Source organism: Ostrinia furnacalis, unplaced genomic scaffold (assembly GCF_004193835.3).
Source record: "Ostrinia furnacalis isolate ACB-3 unplaced genomic scaffold, ASM419383v2 OfSCF4979, whole genome shotgun sequence".
In the NCBI taxonomy this organism is placed as follows: domain Eukaryota; kingdom Metazoa; phylum Arthropoda; class Insecta; order Lepidoptera; family Crambidae; genus Ostrinia; species Ostrinia furnacalis.
The window spans coordinates 194411-208431 of NW_021135218.1; the positions used below are offsets into that span (position 1 = coordinate 194411).

The 14021-nt window shown below is 36.3% G+C and overlaps 1 protein-coding gene across 3 annotated transcripts in view; it reads right to left on the reverse strand.

Moving 5' to 3' along the window:
* LOC114360373 (ring finger protein goliath) overlaps positions 1-14021 on the reverse strand; it is a 79782-nt gene that overhangs the window by 11909 nt on the left and 53852 nt on the right. For all 3 annotated transcript variants that reach the window (XM_028315074.1, XM_028315076.1, XM_028315075.1), the window contains exons 3-4: positions 12743-12943; positions 5059-5158 (exon numbers count right to left, since the gene is read on the reverse strand). In XM_028315074.1, the coding sequence (XP_028170875.1) occupies positions 5059-5158; positions 12743-12943 (301 nt within the window). The remainder of the gene's footprint in view (positions 1-5058; positions 5159-12742; positions 12944-14021) is intronic.

Below are 14021 nucleotides of genomic sequence, written 5' to 3' on the forward strand. Positions count from 1 at the left end.
TTTCACAATTCTTTATCTTATGAGATAAGTATGGTATTTTAGGAAGTATTGCGTGAACAATAAACATCAGATGTAATTCTTCATTTCAGGGAAAAAATGAAGAAAGTTACTTGTAAGTACTATCTATTTCATCTGTAATTAAGTAGTATTCTATGTATGAACTGTTAAATAAATAAACATGTGAATTTATTAGAATATGACGTCAAAGCAAATAATGATAATGACTTTTTACAGTCATATCATTATAATATGTAAATGAAGACTCGACAAAAGCAATTGTAAACTGTTCCACTGTGGGATGTAGTATTTGATACTCAACTATAATCTAAATTACAAAGGTTTTGACGTAACTATGTAAATGCAGTTGTTGTGTGGTTGCGAATGGCAAATAAAGGTAACATCTGTAGTAATGTTTGTTTAAAACGCAGAATGACCATTGGATAAGAGCCCCCATAAAATAGGATGAATATTTATCACTGACACTACAACCGCTGAATTGTATTTCTATAGACAACTAGCTTTTGCCCGCGGTTTCACCCGCGTGAAATTTAGTATGTCACAGATCGTCATAAATTATAGCCTATATGTTAATCTGGGTTATAAACAGTAATACTGTAAAGTTTCAACAAAATCCGTTCAGTAGTTTTTGCGTGAAAGAGTAACAAACATCCAGACATCATGACATCCAAACTTTGGCATTTATAATATTAGTAGGATGGGTAGCTATGGGTCTGCATCCTCATCTAACACTATAATGTGACGATCTGGCCGAAGGTGGAAGCGTACTTCACATGGTATTAATAACCATTTGGCAATCTGAAATTACCAAAGAAAAATATTCAGCGAGTAGACGCAACACACTGTTCAATACATGGCAATGATTAAGTACCTACGAAAGCGGATTACCATTAATCAAAGACTAGAGGCAAAGTAGAGGCGTCAGTAGGCCATCTTAAAGTACCTATTTCATATTTAAGCGGATTATACTACAAAGAAGGCGAATGCGTCACGCAAGGGCAGTGGGTGCAGTAAGTAGTAACGCGATTGTACCGTCGGGTTTCATTGTCAAGGCCTCACTTAGTGGTCGTCGAATGCTATGCAGATGCGATTATAGGCACTGAAATAGACGCACTTGTCTTTAAAGTGCAAATGTATTAGTCATTGCGTTATCAAGGCTTCATTAGTAAAGCCTCATAACGTAGAGGTTTAATGTGGACGTCAGTAAAGTGCGCATAAAGGTGATAATCGTCCAAATAAAAATAACTCACAATGAATTAGATACGTATTATTAATTATAGTGATGAAGTTTATCAAACAATAGCCTTAATCTATACCTAATCAAAAATGAACCAATTTATATCATTCTATTCATAATTTTCCCTAAAGTTTAATAATTTGTTTAATTTTAATCGTATTTATTAAGGAAATAAGGTAGGTCGGCCGTTTGGTGTAGTGGTTCAAAACGGACTACTATTCCGGAGGTAGCGGGTTCGATTCCCGCACAGTACAAATATTTGTGTGCATGAACATATTTGTTTGTATTGGACTGGGTGTTTTCTATGTATAATAAGTATGTATTTACAAAAAAAAAAAAGTATTTAAGTATGTTTATATCCGTTGTCTAGTTACCCATAGTACAAGCTTTGCTTAGTTTGGGACTAGAAGCGCAGTGTAAAATGTCCAAGGATATTTATTTATTTATTTATTTATAAACAGCAACATTTTTAAAACATATAAACCAAAACAAAATAATTAACACATTTGCCTTAAATAATTTCCACAGGTTATGTTGATTTAGACAAATAATACAGACGATAGCACAACAAGGTAATCACTTAGGGGGAATGGGCACTTTTGTGCACTTACTTTACTTTAAACCCAACTTCACACACACTCAATAGTCAAGACACTTTAAAGCTTATCAATAAAAATATTTACCACATACTAACAAATAGGTACTTACTACTTGTTATCAGTAAGTGGCTCATAATGAACCTTACTTAATCACTTCTTCTAATTAATTTAACCGTTAAAGATGTTAAGCCGGTTATTAACAATGCAGTTGCGTTAACTATTACTAAACAGCGACCCACGACTGCTTCCCACGAATCTGTGATACTTAATTATTATGTATCAATAGAACTTATTTGAACATGAGCATTGCATTCAGAGAAATATAATGGAAGAAATACTAGAAATTCGCTTTAGCCACTAACATTGGTTTTTATTAAACTTTAGGCAAATATTTAACCACAATCTCACCTAATATTTCATGTGCAATTTTTAAGAATACCTATATTTAAGTTATTTCACATTTTATGTAACACGTCCCTTGTAAAAGCGTTAGTTGCCGGCCTCGAATTGGTCACGAAGTTGTTTTTAACCCAGATTTTAAAACTTTTTATGTTATTTATAAAGTAACTGGTAAGGTTAAGTATGTACTAGCCTAAGGTTGGGGCATTTCCGATACCATATCGTAAGAAAACATTATAAAAGTGATTGTTATTATTACTAAGTACGGACCATAATTATTTATGATTTGGGGTTGTTTTTATTGAGATCCACATTAAGTATGCTCGTATTGGTATTTTTATGGTCAATCGATAGGCCTGACCCGGTACAGTAAAGTAGAATACTGGAATTTTTCTAAGGAGAGATTTCAGACAAAAATATTGAACCAATAGTTCTTCTAAAACAATTAACAAGTGAGAACTATAACATCGACTGCACATAGTTTTCAAAATGTATAATTAAATCACCGATCAAGTAAAGGGTAGTTGTATTCCTCGGTTATACTATGACCTTCTCTGGGCCATAATAAAGAGCTTTTAGTGTACGTAAAATATGATTCCCTAAAAAAAACTATTCCAAAATTTTCATCATTTCAGCCACAGGACGTCCACTGCTGAACATAGGCACATAGGCCTCCCCCAATGACTTCTACATCGCACGGTAGGTGGCGGCCAGCATCCAGCGCCTTCCTACCTTTATCAGGTCATCGGTCCACCTCGATCCAAAATTTTAATTTTATTTTAAATCACCGTTCAAGTAAAGGGTTCGCCCTTAACAGCGCATGCCTCGGTCCTGTTCCGGCCTTCGCCGCGCCATGTAAATCTGCGCGCACGCCCCTTATGCGTGCGTGTCGCGTATTTATAAAATAACCACAAAGTCGACAAACACGGCTGTAAATCACTAATGTTTATGTAGGCACTTACTTAGTTAGCGATAGTAGTTATATGCCGATTTTAATAAGGAACTACAAACAACTGTTAACTACAAATTAATACCAAATTCTAAAAAGTTACTTCCAGCTTTATGCCGATTTCTGCTTCTGAAGAACTACAATGATACAATTTAACGAACCTTTTAAAAATTTTACCCAAAATACTGATCATATCACCATCCTTAATTTAATAAATGAATTTTGGCTTCGACCTCGCATGCGAAATACAAAATTCTTGCACGCACAGCAAAATTTAGCTTAAACTTTACAACCGCATATTTCAATCTGGAAAAAAGTATAAATCTACTACATAGTAGCCTACTACACTCAGAAAGCATTAAATATCCCACAACTGGGTAAAAAGATCCCTCGACTCTTTTTAGATCTATTATTATTTCAGTCAAGTTTATAGGATCATTGTCTACATCTTATCAATAAAAAAAAGTAAAGTTAACGTCATAAATTGCATCATCAGTAATCGTCCAGATATACCTCCAAACAACAAGTAAACAAAACTATCTTTTGATCCATATCTAATCAATTCAATTTATTATCGACCAATCAGAAATTCCTTCGTTTTGTTTATTTTTGTTGAAACACGCATCAACTTAGAAACTTTATATCGCAATTTCTGACTCAATTTATTTAAAAAGTCTGCATTATTATGAAGCAATAAAATATAAAATTCTTTAAAACTTTGTTTGTCATTAAATACTGACTGGAAAATAGCAAGATGATAAGACAATAAAGAGTCATGCAGACTGATAAAGAAAACCAAGAAAAGCACTGATTATGCCTAATCTATTTAGTTACCTACTTGTTGCTCAAATCTGCCACAAGACAGTGATAATTACGTATAGAAAATGTATATTTATCTATATTAATCTATACTAATATACTAATAAAAATGCGAAAGTAACTCTGTCTGTTTGTCTGTCTCTCTTTCACGCCAAACCACTGAACCGATTTTGATGGGCATCGAGATAGTTTGAGTCCCGGGAAAGGTCATAGGATAGTTTCGTGATAATATTTTTCTGTGAAAGGCAAAATTCCACGCGGCCGAAACCGCGGGCGGAAAGCTAGTTGTTTATATTTCACTATAAAATACCCATACACATGCACCGAGGAGGACATCAAACTAAACTCTGTTCTATCGTACGTATGTAGTAGCTGTAGTTACTGTTTTTCAACAAAAATGTTTTATTATGCTATTAACAACACAATATAACAATAAATATACATTCTCACAATACTTTATCCTCAAAACATAGAATAATATACTAATGTAGGTACAATAAATAGTTATCAATGTATAAAACAACAACACTGAAGTGAAAGAATCCAAGAACAGGTTATAAATCAGGGTGGATAAAAATCACGATTTTTTTATTTTAATCAAAAAAATCTGTTTTTTTTTTTTTAAAAATCACGATTTTTTGGTCTAGCAGTGGACGTCATTTGACTAAAAGTAACGAACCTGTTGAGTGCACTTCGAAGAATAGAATAGGTGCGCTTTGAGGAATGCTTCTAGCGAATACCCTATCAAATAGTAACGTGAGTTTCGTAGTAAGTGCAACAACAGATAGATAGATACGAATTTACGACTATGACTCCGACGACCTTAAGAAGATAGCTGGCAGGCAGCGGCTGGAGAAAAATGCACGTTGATCGTTCGTGTTTTATATTCCTTGGGGAAGGACTACGTCCATCCAGTGGATTGCTGTTAGCTGACAATGATGGTGATATCGATCGCACATCCTGTAGTTCCTTGGTGAGACTTACGTCCACTAGTAGATTGCTATTGGGTGAAATGTTGATGATGAAAAGTAACTTACGTCCATTATCGGTCGACAGCTTCATCTTCTCCAGGAGTGTGGTGTCCCTGTCGTTGTAGACCAGCACCGCCGTCGCGTTCGCTTTCCACGCATTTTGCACCTGAAACATAAGAAAATGGAATTTAATTTAAAACCGCACTCAATGGTCCACTCCACGAGTGCACAAGAAAGGCTGCAGTGCGGGAGGAATGGCGACTGATTTTGAGACTTGCCACCGGACCTGGTGTGACGACCACGATCACTCTGGCAAGAGTGTAGCGACGAAGAAGGTAGGATTCTACTCATATTGTATTTATGTTAACTAATGGGAGATTGGGACTAGAGGCACGTATTCGACATTGACACGAAATTCAAGACGAAATCTGAGTTGACCCACACAATCATCATCATCATCATTTCAGCCATAGGACATCCACTGCTGAACATAGGCCTCCCCCAATGCTTTCCATGTTGATCGATTGGTAGCGGCCTGCGTCCAGCGCTTCCCTGCTACCTTTACGATGTCATCGGGCCCCCTTGGTATCATTGGTACACGATAAAGTGATTGAATAAAAGAAGAACAGTTACATCAAATTCGGCAAGTTAAAAATAATAATCGAGTTTGGATGTTTCGACGGAATTTTCTCATGAAAGTTTTCCGTCGTGTCTGCTGAAATGAAAAAGATAATATACAAATATTTACCTATCTTTTATTATTTTTCTTTCATACGAAAAGAGTTCTTTTGTATTTGCTTCGGAATATTTTTCTAAGCCATCACCAAACGCCCGAAGAATTCTATTCAGAATCTTTGGAAGTTTATCTTTTATAGAAGGGTGAGCTTGTCATCGACAAATACACAATACGTTTACGGAATAATACCTACCTAATTTAATAGACCCCGACGATGATATGTGACTGTGACATATCTATCTTGAAGATAATCTGTAAATACCTAAAAGTCACCGAGAAGTAAAAAACTGTTGCGATTTGCGAACAAAATCACAGAAAAAAGCTAGTCTTAAATAACGTTAGAACATAATTACGGCTCCAGTTATTAAAAAGAGGATAAATCGTTATTAGGGACAACCGATTATACCCAAAATGATTGTGTGATACGAGGGGTTTAGCCATATCGCTTTATGTTACTTTATTACGCGTTATCTGACATACAGCAATGGTTGATATCGGGACATCGATTAGGTACATACAACAAAAACGGCAAAGATATACAACATTATATGAAATTCTTATTGCATGTGTTGCCATTTTATGGTCCTTTGTTCCGTCAGGAATGGTTTATCAGTCGTATGTCACGGAACTCAAGGTGTAGACGACAAAAGTAGGTGTATAATCGTGAATGATTTAGGTTTTTACCCAAAAATATAATAAAGCTAAACAAATTAAGTTTGTGGACGACCTTTAAAAACATAATTATTGACTTGATCAATAAAAATAAAACCACAGGAAATAAACTGGTGCAATAACAATAACTTTATAAGTGACACGACTTCTACAAATACACATAATAATAAGTATGTATGTCGTTATCTTAATCTACCCATTCACACTTGAATAATCTGGGAGGAAATCCTATGTTTTTGGTGGAATAAAAGTACATGGACATTGGACACAAAATCGCACTCTGGGCAGATGCCAATAACTTGAAAATATTGTATAAAACTTCAAATACTTATGTAAGCTCAGTGAATCCCTTCTCCATTGTGGAGGCTGGCACGATGCCAGTTCTACCATACTTTATTACGCCACACTTTATCTCAAACCACTAATTTTAATACTAGAAAGTTCTGCAAATGGAAATCGTTACGTTGACGAGAAATACGACCAAATGACTATATAGGTTAGTTATTAAGTAATAAGTAATGCCAGTACGCACCCTTTAGTACAACTGGCATTTGGCCAGCTTGAATCATTGCGTCACACTTTATTAGAATACATACAATGTATACCTTGGTAAAGCACCTTGCAGTCATATGATTTTCTTTTTGTGCTTAGAAAGAGTAAAGATCCTTCCACTTTCAGAAAATCTCCGTTGCTATTTTCGCAACATATCATAAAATAAACTGAAGTTTTAGCTGTGCGTTAATAGTCAAGTCATGATGAGTCAGGACAAATACAGGGTGTTAGGTAAATGGGTATATGAGCCGACACTAGCCCATGTTAACATGGTCATATAAATGGTATGGTGAAGTCAGAAAATTGATATCTTCATTTTAATTATTTGATTTTTCATACAAATCGGATTTTATAAAATTAATTTTGTATGTAAATGAAAAAAAATAAAATGATGATATCAAATTTCTGACTTCACCATACCATTTATATGACCATGTTAACATGGGCTAGTGTCGGCTCATATACCCATTTACCTAACACCCTGTATAAGTACAAATACTGGATAAGTATAAATATGATACATGTACCTACGTACGCATAATATACTAGATGGAATTAAGATTGACACATACTTCAAGACTAAGAAACCAGAAATAAACCCTTACTACACACGTAACACTCACGCGGCAGATAACTTGCTTGAGGAGTCAATACTCCGTTATCGGCTGCAGCGGCCTCGTCCTCGGGCTTGGCCACTTCTGGAGCCAGTCGTTGACTAAAGGTCGTTTGATAACTACACTTGGATAATTAATTTATTTTCAATTATACGAGTATTGTACAGTCGACAGCAGCTGGCACTTAATAGTGCGTCCACACTGGGCGAACTGGCTCGCGCGGCAAACTCGACATCCTGCTCACCCTGCTCTTGAGTGAGCAGGATGTCGAGTTTGCCGCGCGAGCCCCTTCGCCTAGTGTGGACGCACCACAAAGGTGCGTACTTTTGTTTGCAAACGCTCACCTATTACCACAGCTGTGTTCAGCTTTAATGTGCTGTCGTCTGTAACAGCTTTTAAGTATGTGTAGTTCTAATAAAATGAAAACTTAGATAGTCTTATGTGCTGTTGACAGTACCTTCGTAAGTAACTCACTCAAGTATAACTCTGTCTGTACGCTTAACAGTGGTTTAACCTTGATAAATTTTGGTTTGAGATGGCTTAGACCTAGAAGAATTTATTTAGGCTATCCTTTGATGTCAAAATGTTTGTATGGTGGATCGTGCACCATTATTTATCATATCATGTTAAGTAAATAAATGTTTTATATGCTTTTTAATCTATAATAGATGCGAAATAAATAATTCCGTGACAGGTCAAAAGCTAAAAATACTAGTACTGATGTTTCTAGAATAGGTAAACGTAGGTTAACGTTCTAGTTAAATCTGGTTTTTAATTATTCAATAGTAATGGCAGAACATTCCAAACAGTCGAAATATTAATTTATTTATAAGATTTATTTTTGTCTGTCGTCATCATTTTCGAGAATTGACAAAGCGTGACCTAGAAAACTTTTTAAATCTATACAATACTTGTTTACTAACAGTCGTTGCTAAACTTGTTCCTAACCTACTGGTTAGGATTTTGATAATCATAATAATACGAACTACATATTATACAGGGTGACAGGTAAAGCGATACATTCCTTGAAAGGGGTTAAAGTAGAGCTTATTTGCAGTCATTTAAGTCATATGACACCATGTCCGAAACTTGTTCATTTCCAAGTTATTCAAGATTTAAGTATTTTTAAAAAAATCTCTAGTTTTTACGTTAAAATGTACCCTTGTAATGAAGAATACGAAATAATGTTAACTTTTTTGTTGTATTCGTACAGCTAAATAACAAGATTGACATTTTAAATTAAAATTTGCAAGAAAGAATCGTCATTACTCAAGTAAAAGCTAAAAAACCATGTATTATTTTGCAAAAAAAAAAATGTTTTAGGTAATTAAACGAAGAATTTCCAAGAAAAAATGTATGGAATGTTGTGTACAAATTACAGAATTTAGTTCCTTGATTCATTAGCTATTCAAAAAGGTACAGGTGTTTAACAAACACTACATAATTATTTTTATATTTGAATTTAAACGTCTAGTGAGATACTTTCATAAAAAATAAAATAAATAAAAAAGTCACACTAATAACTGTTCTTGGGTCTAAATAAATGAAAAACTTAGTATTTTAATAATAATTGTATCACCTAATTTTATCTAGGTACATTATTTTAATCGTTTCAGCCAAATGACGTCCACTGCTGGACAAAGGCCTCCTCCAAGGCTTTCCACAATGCACGGTCCTGCGCTGCCCGCATCCAGGCTCTTCCCGCGACCTTTACGAGATCGTCGGTCCACCTAGTAGGAGGCCTGCCCACGCTACGTCTTCCAGCCCGTGGTCGCCACTCGAGAACTTTTCTGCCCCAACGGCCATCGTCTCTACGAGCTATGTGCCCCGCCCACTGCCACTTGGTTTTAGCAATTCTGCGAGCTATGTCGGTCACTTTGGTTCTCCTGCGGATCTCCTCATTTCTGATTCGATCACGCAGGGAAACTCCAAGCATGGCCCGCTCCATCGCCCTTTGGGTGACCTTGAGCCTTCTTATGAGGCCCATAGTAAGCGTCCACGTTTCGGATCCATAAATCAACACTGGCAGCACACACTGCTCGAAGACTTTTGTCTTGAGACACTGCGGTATTTCGGACGTGAGTATATTGCGTAGCTTCCCGAACGCTGCCCAGCCGAGTTGGATTCGACGATTGACCTCTTTCTCGAAGTTGGCCCTACCTAACTGGACTGTTTGTCCCAGGTATACATAATTGTCAACAGCTTCGAGTGTAGAGTCTCCAACCTTCAAAGGAGTGGGTGCGACACGGTTATTAGACATGATTTTTGTCTTGTCCATGTTCATTTTGAGACCCACTTGTTGAGAGGCTCTACTGAGGCCATCGAGCATTGTGCCTAGATCTTCCAAGGTTTAAAATAATGTACCTAAATACCATTAGGTGATACAATTATTATTAAAATTCTAAGTTTTTCATTTATTGAGACCCAATAATAGTTGTTAGAGTGATTTTTTTATTTATTAATTTTTTTATGAAAGTATCTTACTAGACGTTTAAATTCAAATAAAAAAAATATTATGTAGTGTTTGTTAAACACCTGTACCTTTTTGAATAGCTAATGAATCAAGGAACTAAATTCTGTTATTTGTACACAACATTCCATACATTTTTTCTTGGAAATTCTTCGTTTAATTACCTAAAACATTTTTTTTTTGCAAAATAATACATGGTTTTTTAGCTTTTACTTGAGTAATGACGATTCTTTGTTGCAAATTTTAATTTAAAATGTCAATCTTGTTATTTAGCTATACGAATACAACAAAAAAGTTAACATTATTTCGTATTCTTCATTACAAGGGTACATTTTAACATAAAAACTAGAGATTTTTTTAAAAATACTTAAATCTTGAATAACTTGGAAATGAACAAGTTTCGGACATGGTGTCATATGACTTAAATGACTGCAAATAAGCTCTACTTTAACCCCTTTCAAGGAATGTATCGCTTTACCTGTCACCCTGTATAAAAAAATATGACTATGACATAATTCAATAAATAGGCCTCTGGTAAAAATAGTCCTCCTGTAAAGTAGAGACAAAATATTCGGAAAGATCACAGTCGAAAAATACGTGTTGTTTTAAAAATTTGCGTACATGCTAATTAAATGTAAATTTTAATGTAAAACTGTTTTAAATGTTCATGGTCCATACAACCAGTACAGTCAGGGTCGTCTTCTTTCATCTGCCTACAGTATCAACTCGAAATACCTTCCTGAGTTCAATCAACTTTAAACCTCGACAGGATTGTAATTTGTAAGTACGAATTGACAATATTGATGGCCTACTTATAATAATATGTACTTATTATAATATTTCCAATCTAATCCAATCGCTTATACAGAAATGATTCTTCTTGCAATATTAAATTTCGACATTGTTTTCTATGATTGAAACAGCACAAGACCAAAGCAAATGGCGACAAGACACACTTTGGCTTTGGGGCTAATTATTATAATAAAAAATCCTAATTAACGGTCTACAGACATTATCGATTCGCTTTCAAATAATGATAAGCGGGATGCTTTTTAACCGACTTAAAAAAAGGGGGTACCTACTTCTTAAAGGTCAAGATCTAATAGCAGAACAAAAGCAATACGAAAAATTCCCTACTAATAAACGATCTGATACCACGATTCGTGATAACCTCCGAGTTCACGGGAATCGATTGTCTAGATCGAACCACGAAGGCAGAGACGAAGGTCGGCTGCCCTAGTCCGGCGATGTTATCAGCCGAAGGTAGAACGAATTACTTCTATTAGAGGTACATTGACCCTAGAGTAGGTTTCCGTTGAAGGGCTAACGATCAGATCAAAGGCAGTATGTGACAAAACTAAGGAGGTTCCTTGACTTTGTCAACCTGTTGAGTTTTTACGCCTAAAACTCTAAACCAATTTTGGTGTTCAGATAAACTTAGAAGAAAGGACACCTTTTGTGAGCCAAAAGACGAATGGGAAAGCCATGATTTCTCAAATGATGGAAACAGTAACAGCGTGTTTCTAATTGCAGAGCACGCAATAAAATCTCTTTGCGACTGGTTAAACTAATTATGGTTAAATATTCGTAGACTACCCGGCAGGCGAAAGAAAGAATCGTTTATACTACAAACAAAACATATACTCCAACGTCATTCATATGAACAACATCACACATAAATTAAAATACGCTTATTCTTACAGTTATCATTTTATGACTGGTATTTTTACATTACTGGCAACAACCCGGAAACTCTACAATGCCTTATCACGTTCAGGGTCACTACGAGTGGATGCTCTTTGTGAATGTTATCTTAAGGGCAAGGAAGAGCCTCATTGAATACTTTCGCACTACATTGACTGTTGGGGAAACGATAGCAGCCAACGACCGCCAGAGGCCGCGTGCTATCAGCCCATCAGAACCCTCAGGGTTATTGGGTGGATGTTCCCATTACGGTGAATTGCAATCTTACTTTAAAGATATCAATGGAGTCAGGGGTTCACGTGAACGCCCTCTAAGGACTCTTGAAATAATCAATGGTTCAATTTTAACGTCAGTTTTATATCGAGTTGTTAAACACTTGATTGACAGCTCGTGTTAGCAATGACGAGTATATTATTCACAAGCATGATGGGTAAGGTCGAACAAATCGTGTTTACATAAGTCGCGTGGCTTTTGTAGCGTTTATGATACTTAATGAATTACCTACCAGTTACCACTAACTTGGTTTCACAGATACAGCGCTAGGAAAGGAGGACTCATTAGACAAAGCTTTGATAACAGCGACTAAATTCAACTGAGTAAGTTCTAATTACCTGATTATTTTCCTCAGTATATGGCCTATCCATCCATACTCGACGATCAAAGGGTATTTCAAGTTATTTGGGGCTCAACAAACCCACTTAAAACCCGGGAAATAACGGAGCCCTTTGGCTAAACAAATGACATCATCATCATCATCAACAGCCCTTTACAGTCCACTGCTGGACTATGAGTCTCCTCCACTATAGTGGAGGGTTTTGCCATAATCCCCACGCTTGACAGGCGGGTTGGAGATCCCAGTTTAGAAGATTGATGTTTTTCAGAGAGCGCTGCTGCCCGTTCTCTGTTTGATGTGTAGTCCCTAAGTCGCCTCTTACTAGAAGAGTAGGGGTTGGTGACAAATGTATTCTACTGCCGTCACCGCACGAAATGACATCCACAGACCTTAATTTCAAAGTTGCAGCTCCCGCGCTTGATGACAGCGATCCACGGCTCGGTGGGCAGCGGGTCATTGGGGGCAGCCACCGACAGCAGCGGCCAGGAGCACCCCGTGTGGTCCTTCTCGCCGTCCGGGCCTTTCGCGCGGACGTGCACCGCGACTCCCCGGGACGACAACGCGATGAAGCCCTCTCCATACTTCCCCGACTGTGGACAAAGGAAAGTGGCATTTTGAGCATACTTACAGATTATTATGGACAAGGCCCCTATCGTTAGCAGCCAATCTAAAGGCTTGAAGAAGCCAATCAAACAAAATGTGGCACAACACAACACACCTCGTTTAAAAATTGAGAACAAAAACTAGTCAGTGAGTAAAATGGATTAACATTAATGAAATGCATAATATTTTCATAAGACAATTGAATTTAAATCTTATTATCACAAATTTTATCTCTGATTTCATTCACATAATTACATACGAGACACGAGTACAGAGTACAGCACTTGATATTAAACGGGCGCGCTTTAAATTTCCCTTGAGAGTAGCCGAAATGTAGCATGATAATATTCTGGCAAGTCTGGATAATGGTTTCCAGCTTGGCAAACGTGTAAAATTTGTATCTTTTAACAATTATTATAATAATTATGAAACTTTACACTTAATTAAAACAATAAAAAAACCGCAAAATACTATGTTTTCACGTTCCCAGACGGAAGAATGACTGTCAGGAGATTGACACGAAACCATTTAATTATCATCAATATGCATATTGACCGCTATGAGTCAGTACATTGTGGATATCATGAATATTTCATTTCTATTTGTATGAACCCGAGTAGGTATGCATTGTAAATGGGCGATAAACCACAAAACAGAAACATACCAACGCACTATAATATTGTTTACACTTCTTGTGAGAAGCACGCGTATCAATACTTTCTACCTGACCTATGGCAACATGGGAATTTGTGTGTCCGTCCGTGTTAAAATTGAAATCAAAAGGTCCTAGTCCTACTATAATAAGTAAATAATTATTGATTCATCATCATCGTATGTACATACTACTATAACAGAATCAATAGGTAGGCAGTTTCATTTTCCTTGTTTACGCGTATCAATCTATTTTAAACTAATGATTGTTTTTGTTTATAAGTAGATAAATTGTCATTGTGGTGGCGAATTACAAAATAATTTACGCAAACGCCTTTAATTGAGTTCAATGAAACAGAAAGTTTCATAATCGTTTTAAAAGATGACGACGATTCAATTGTTCTATTGCGTCAA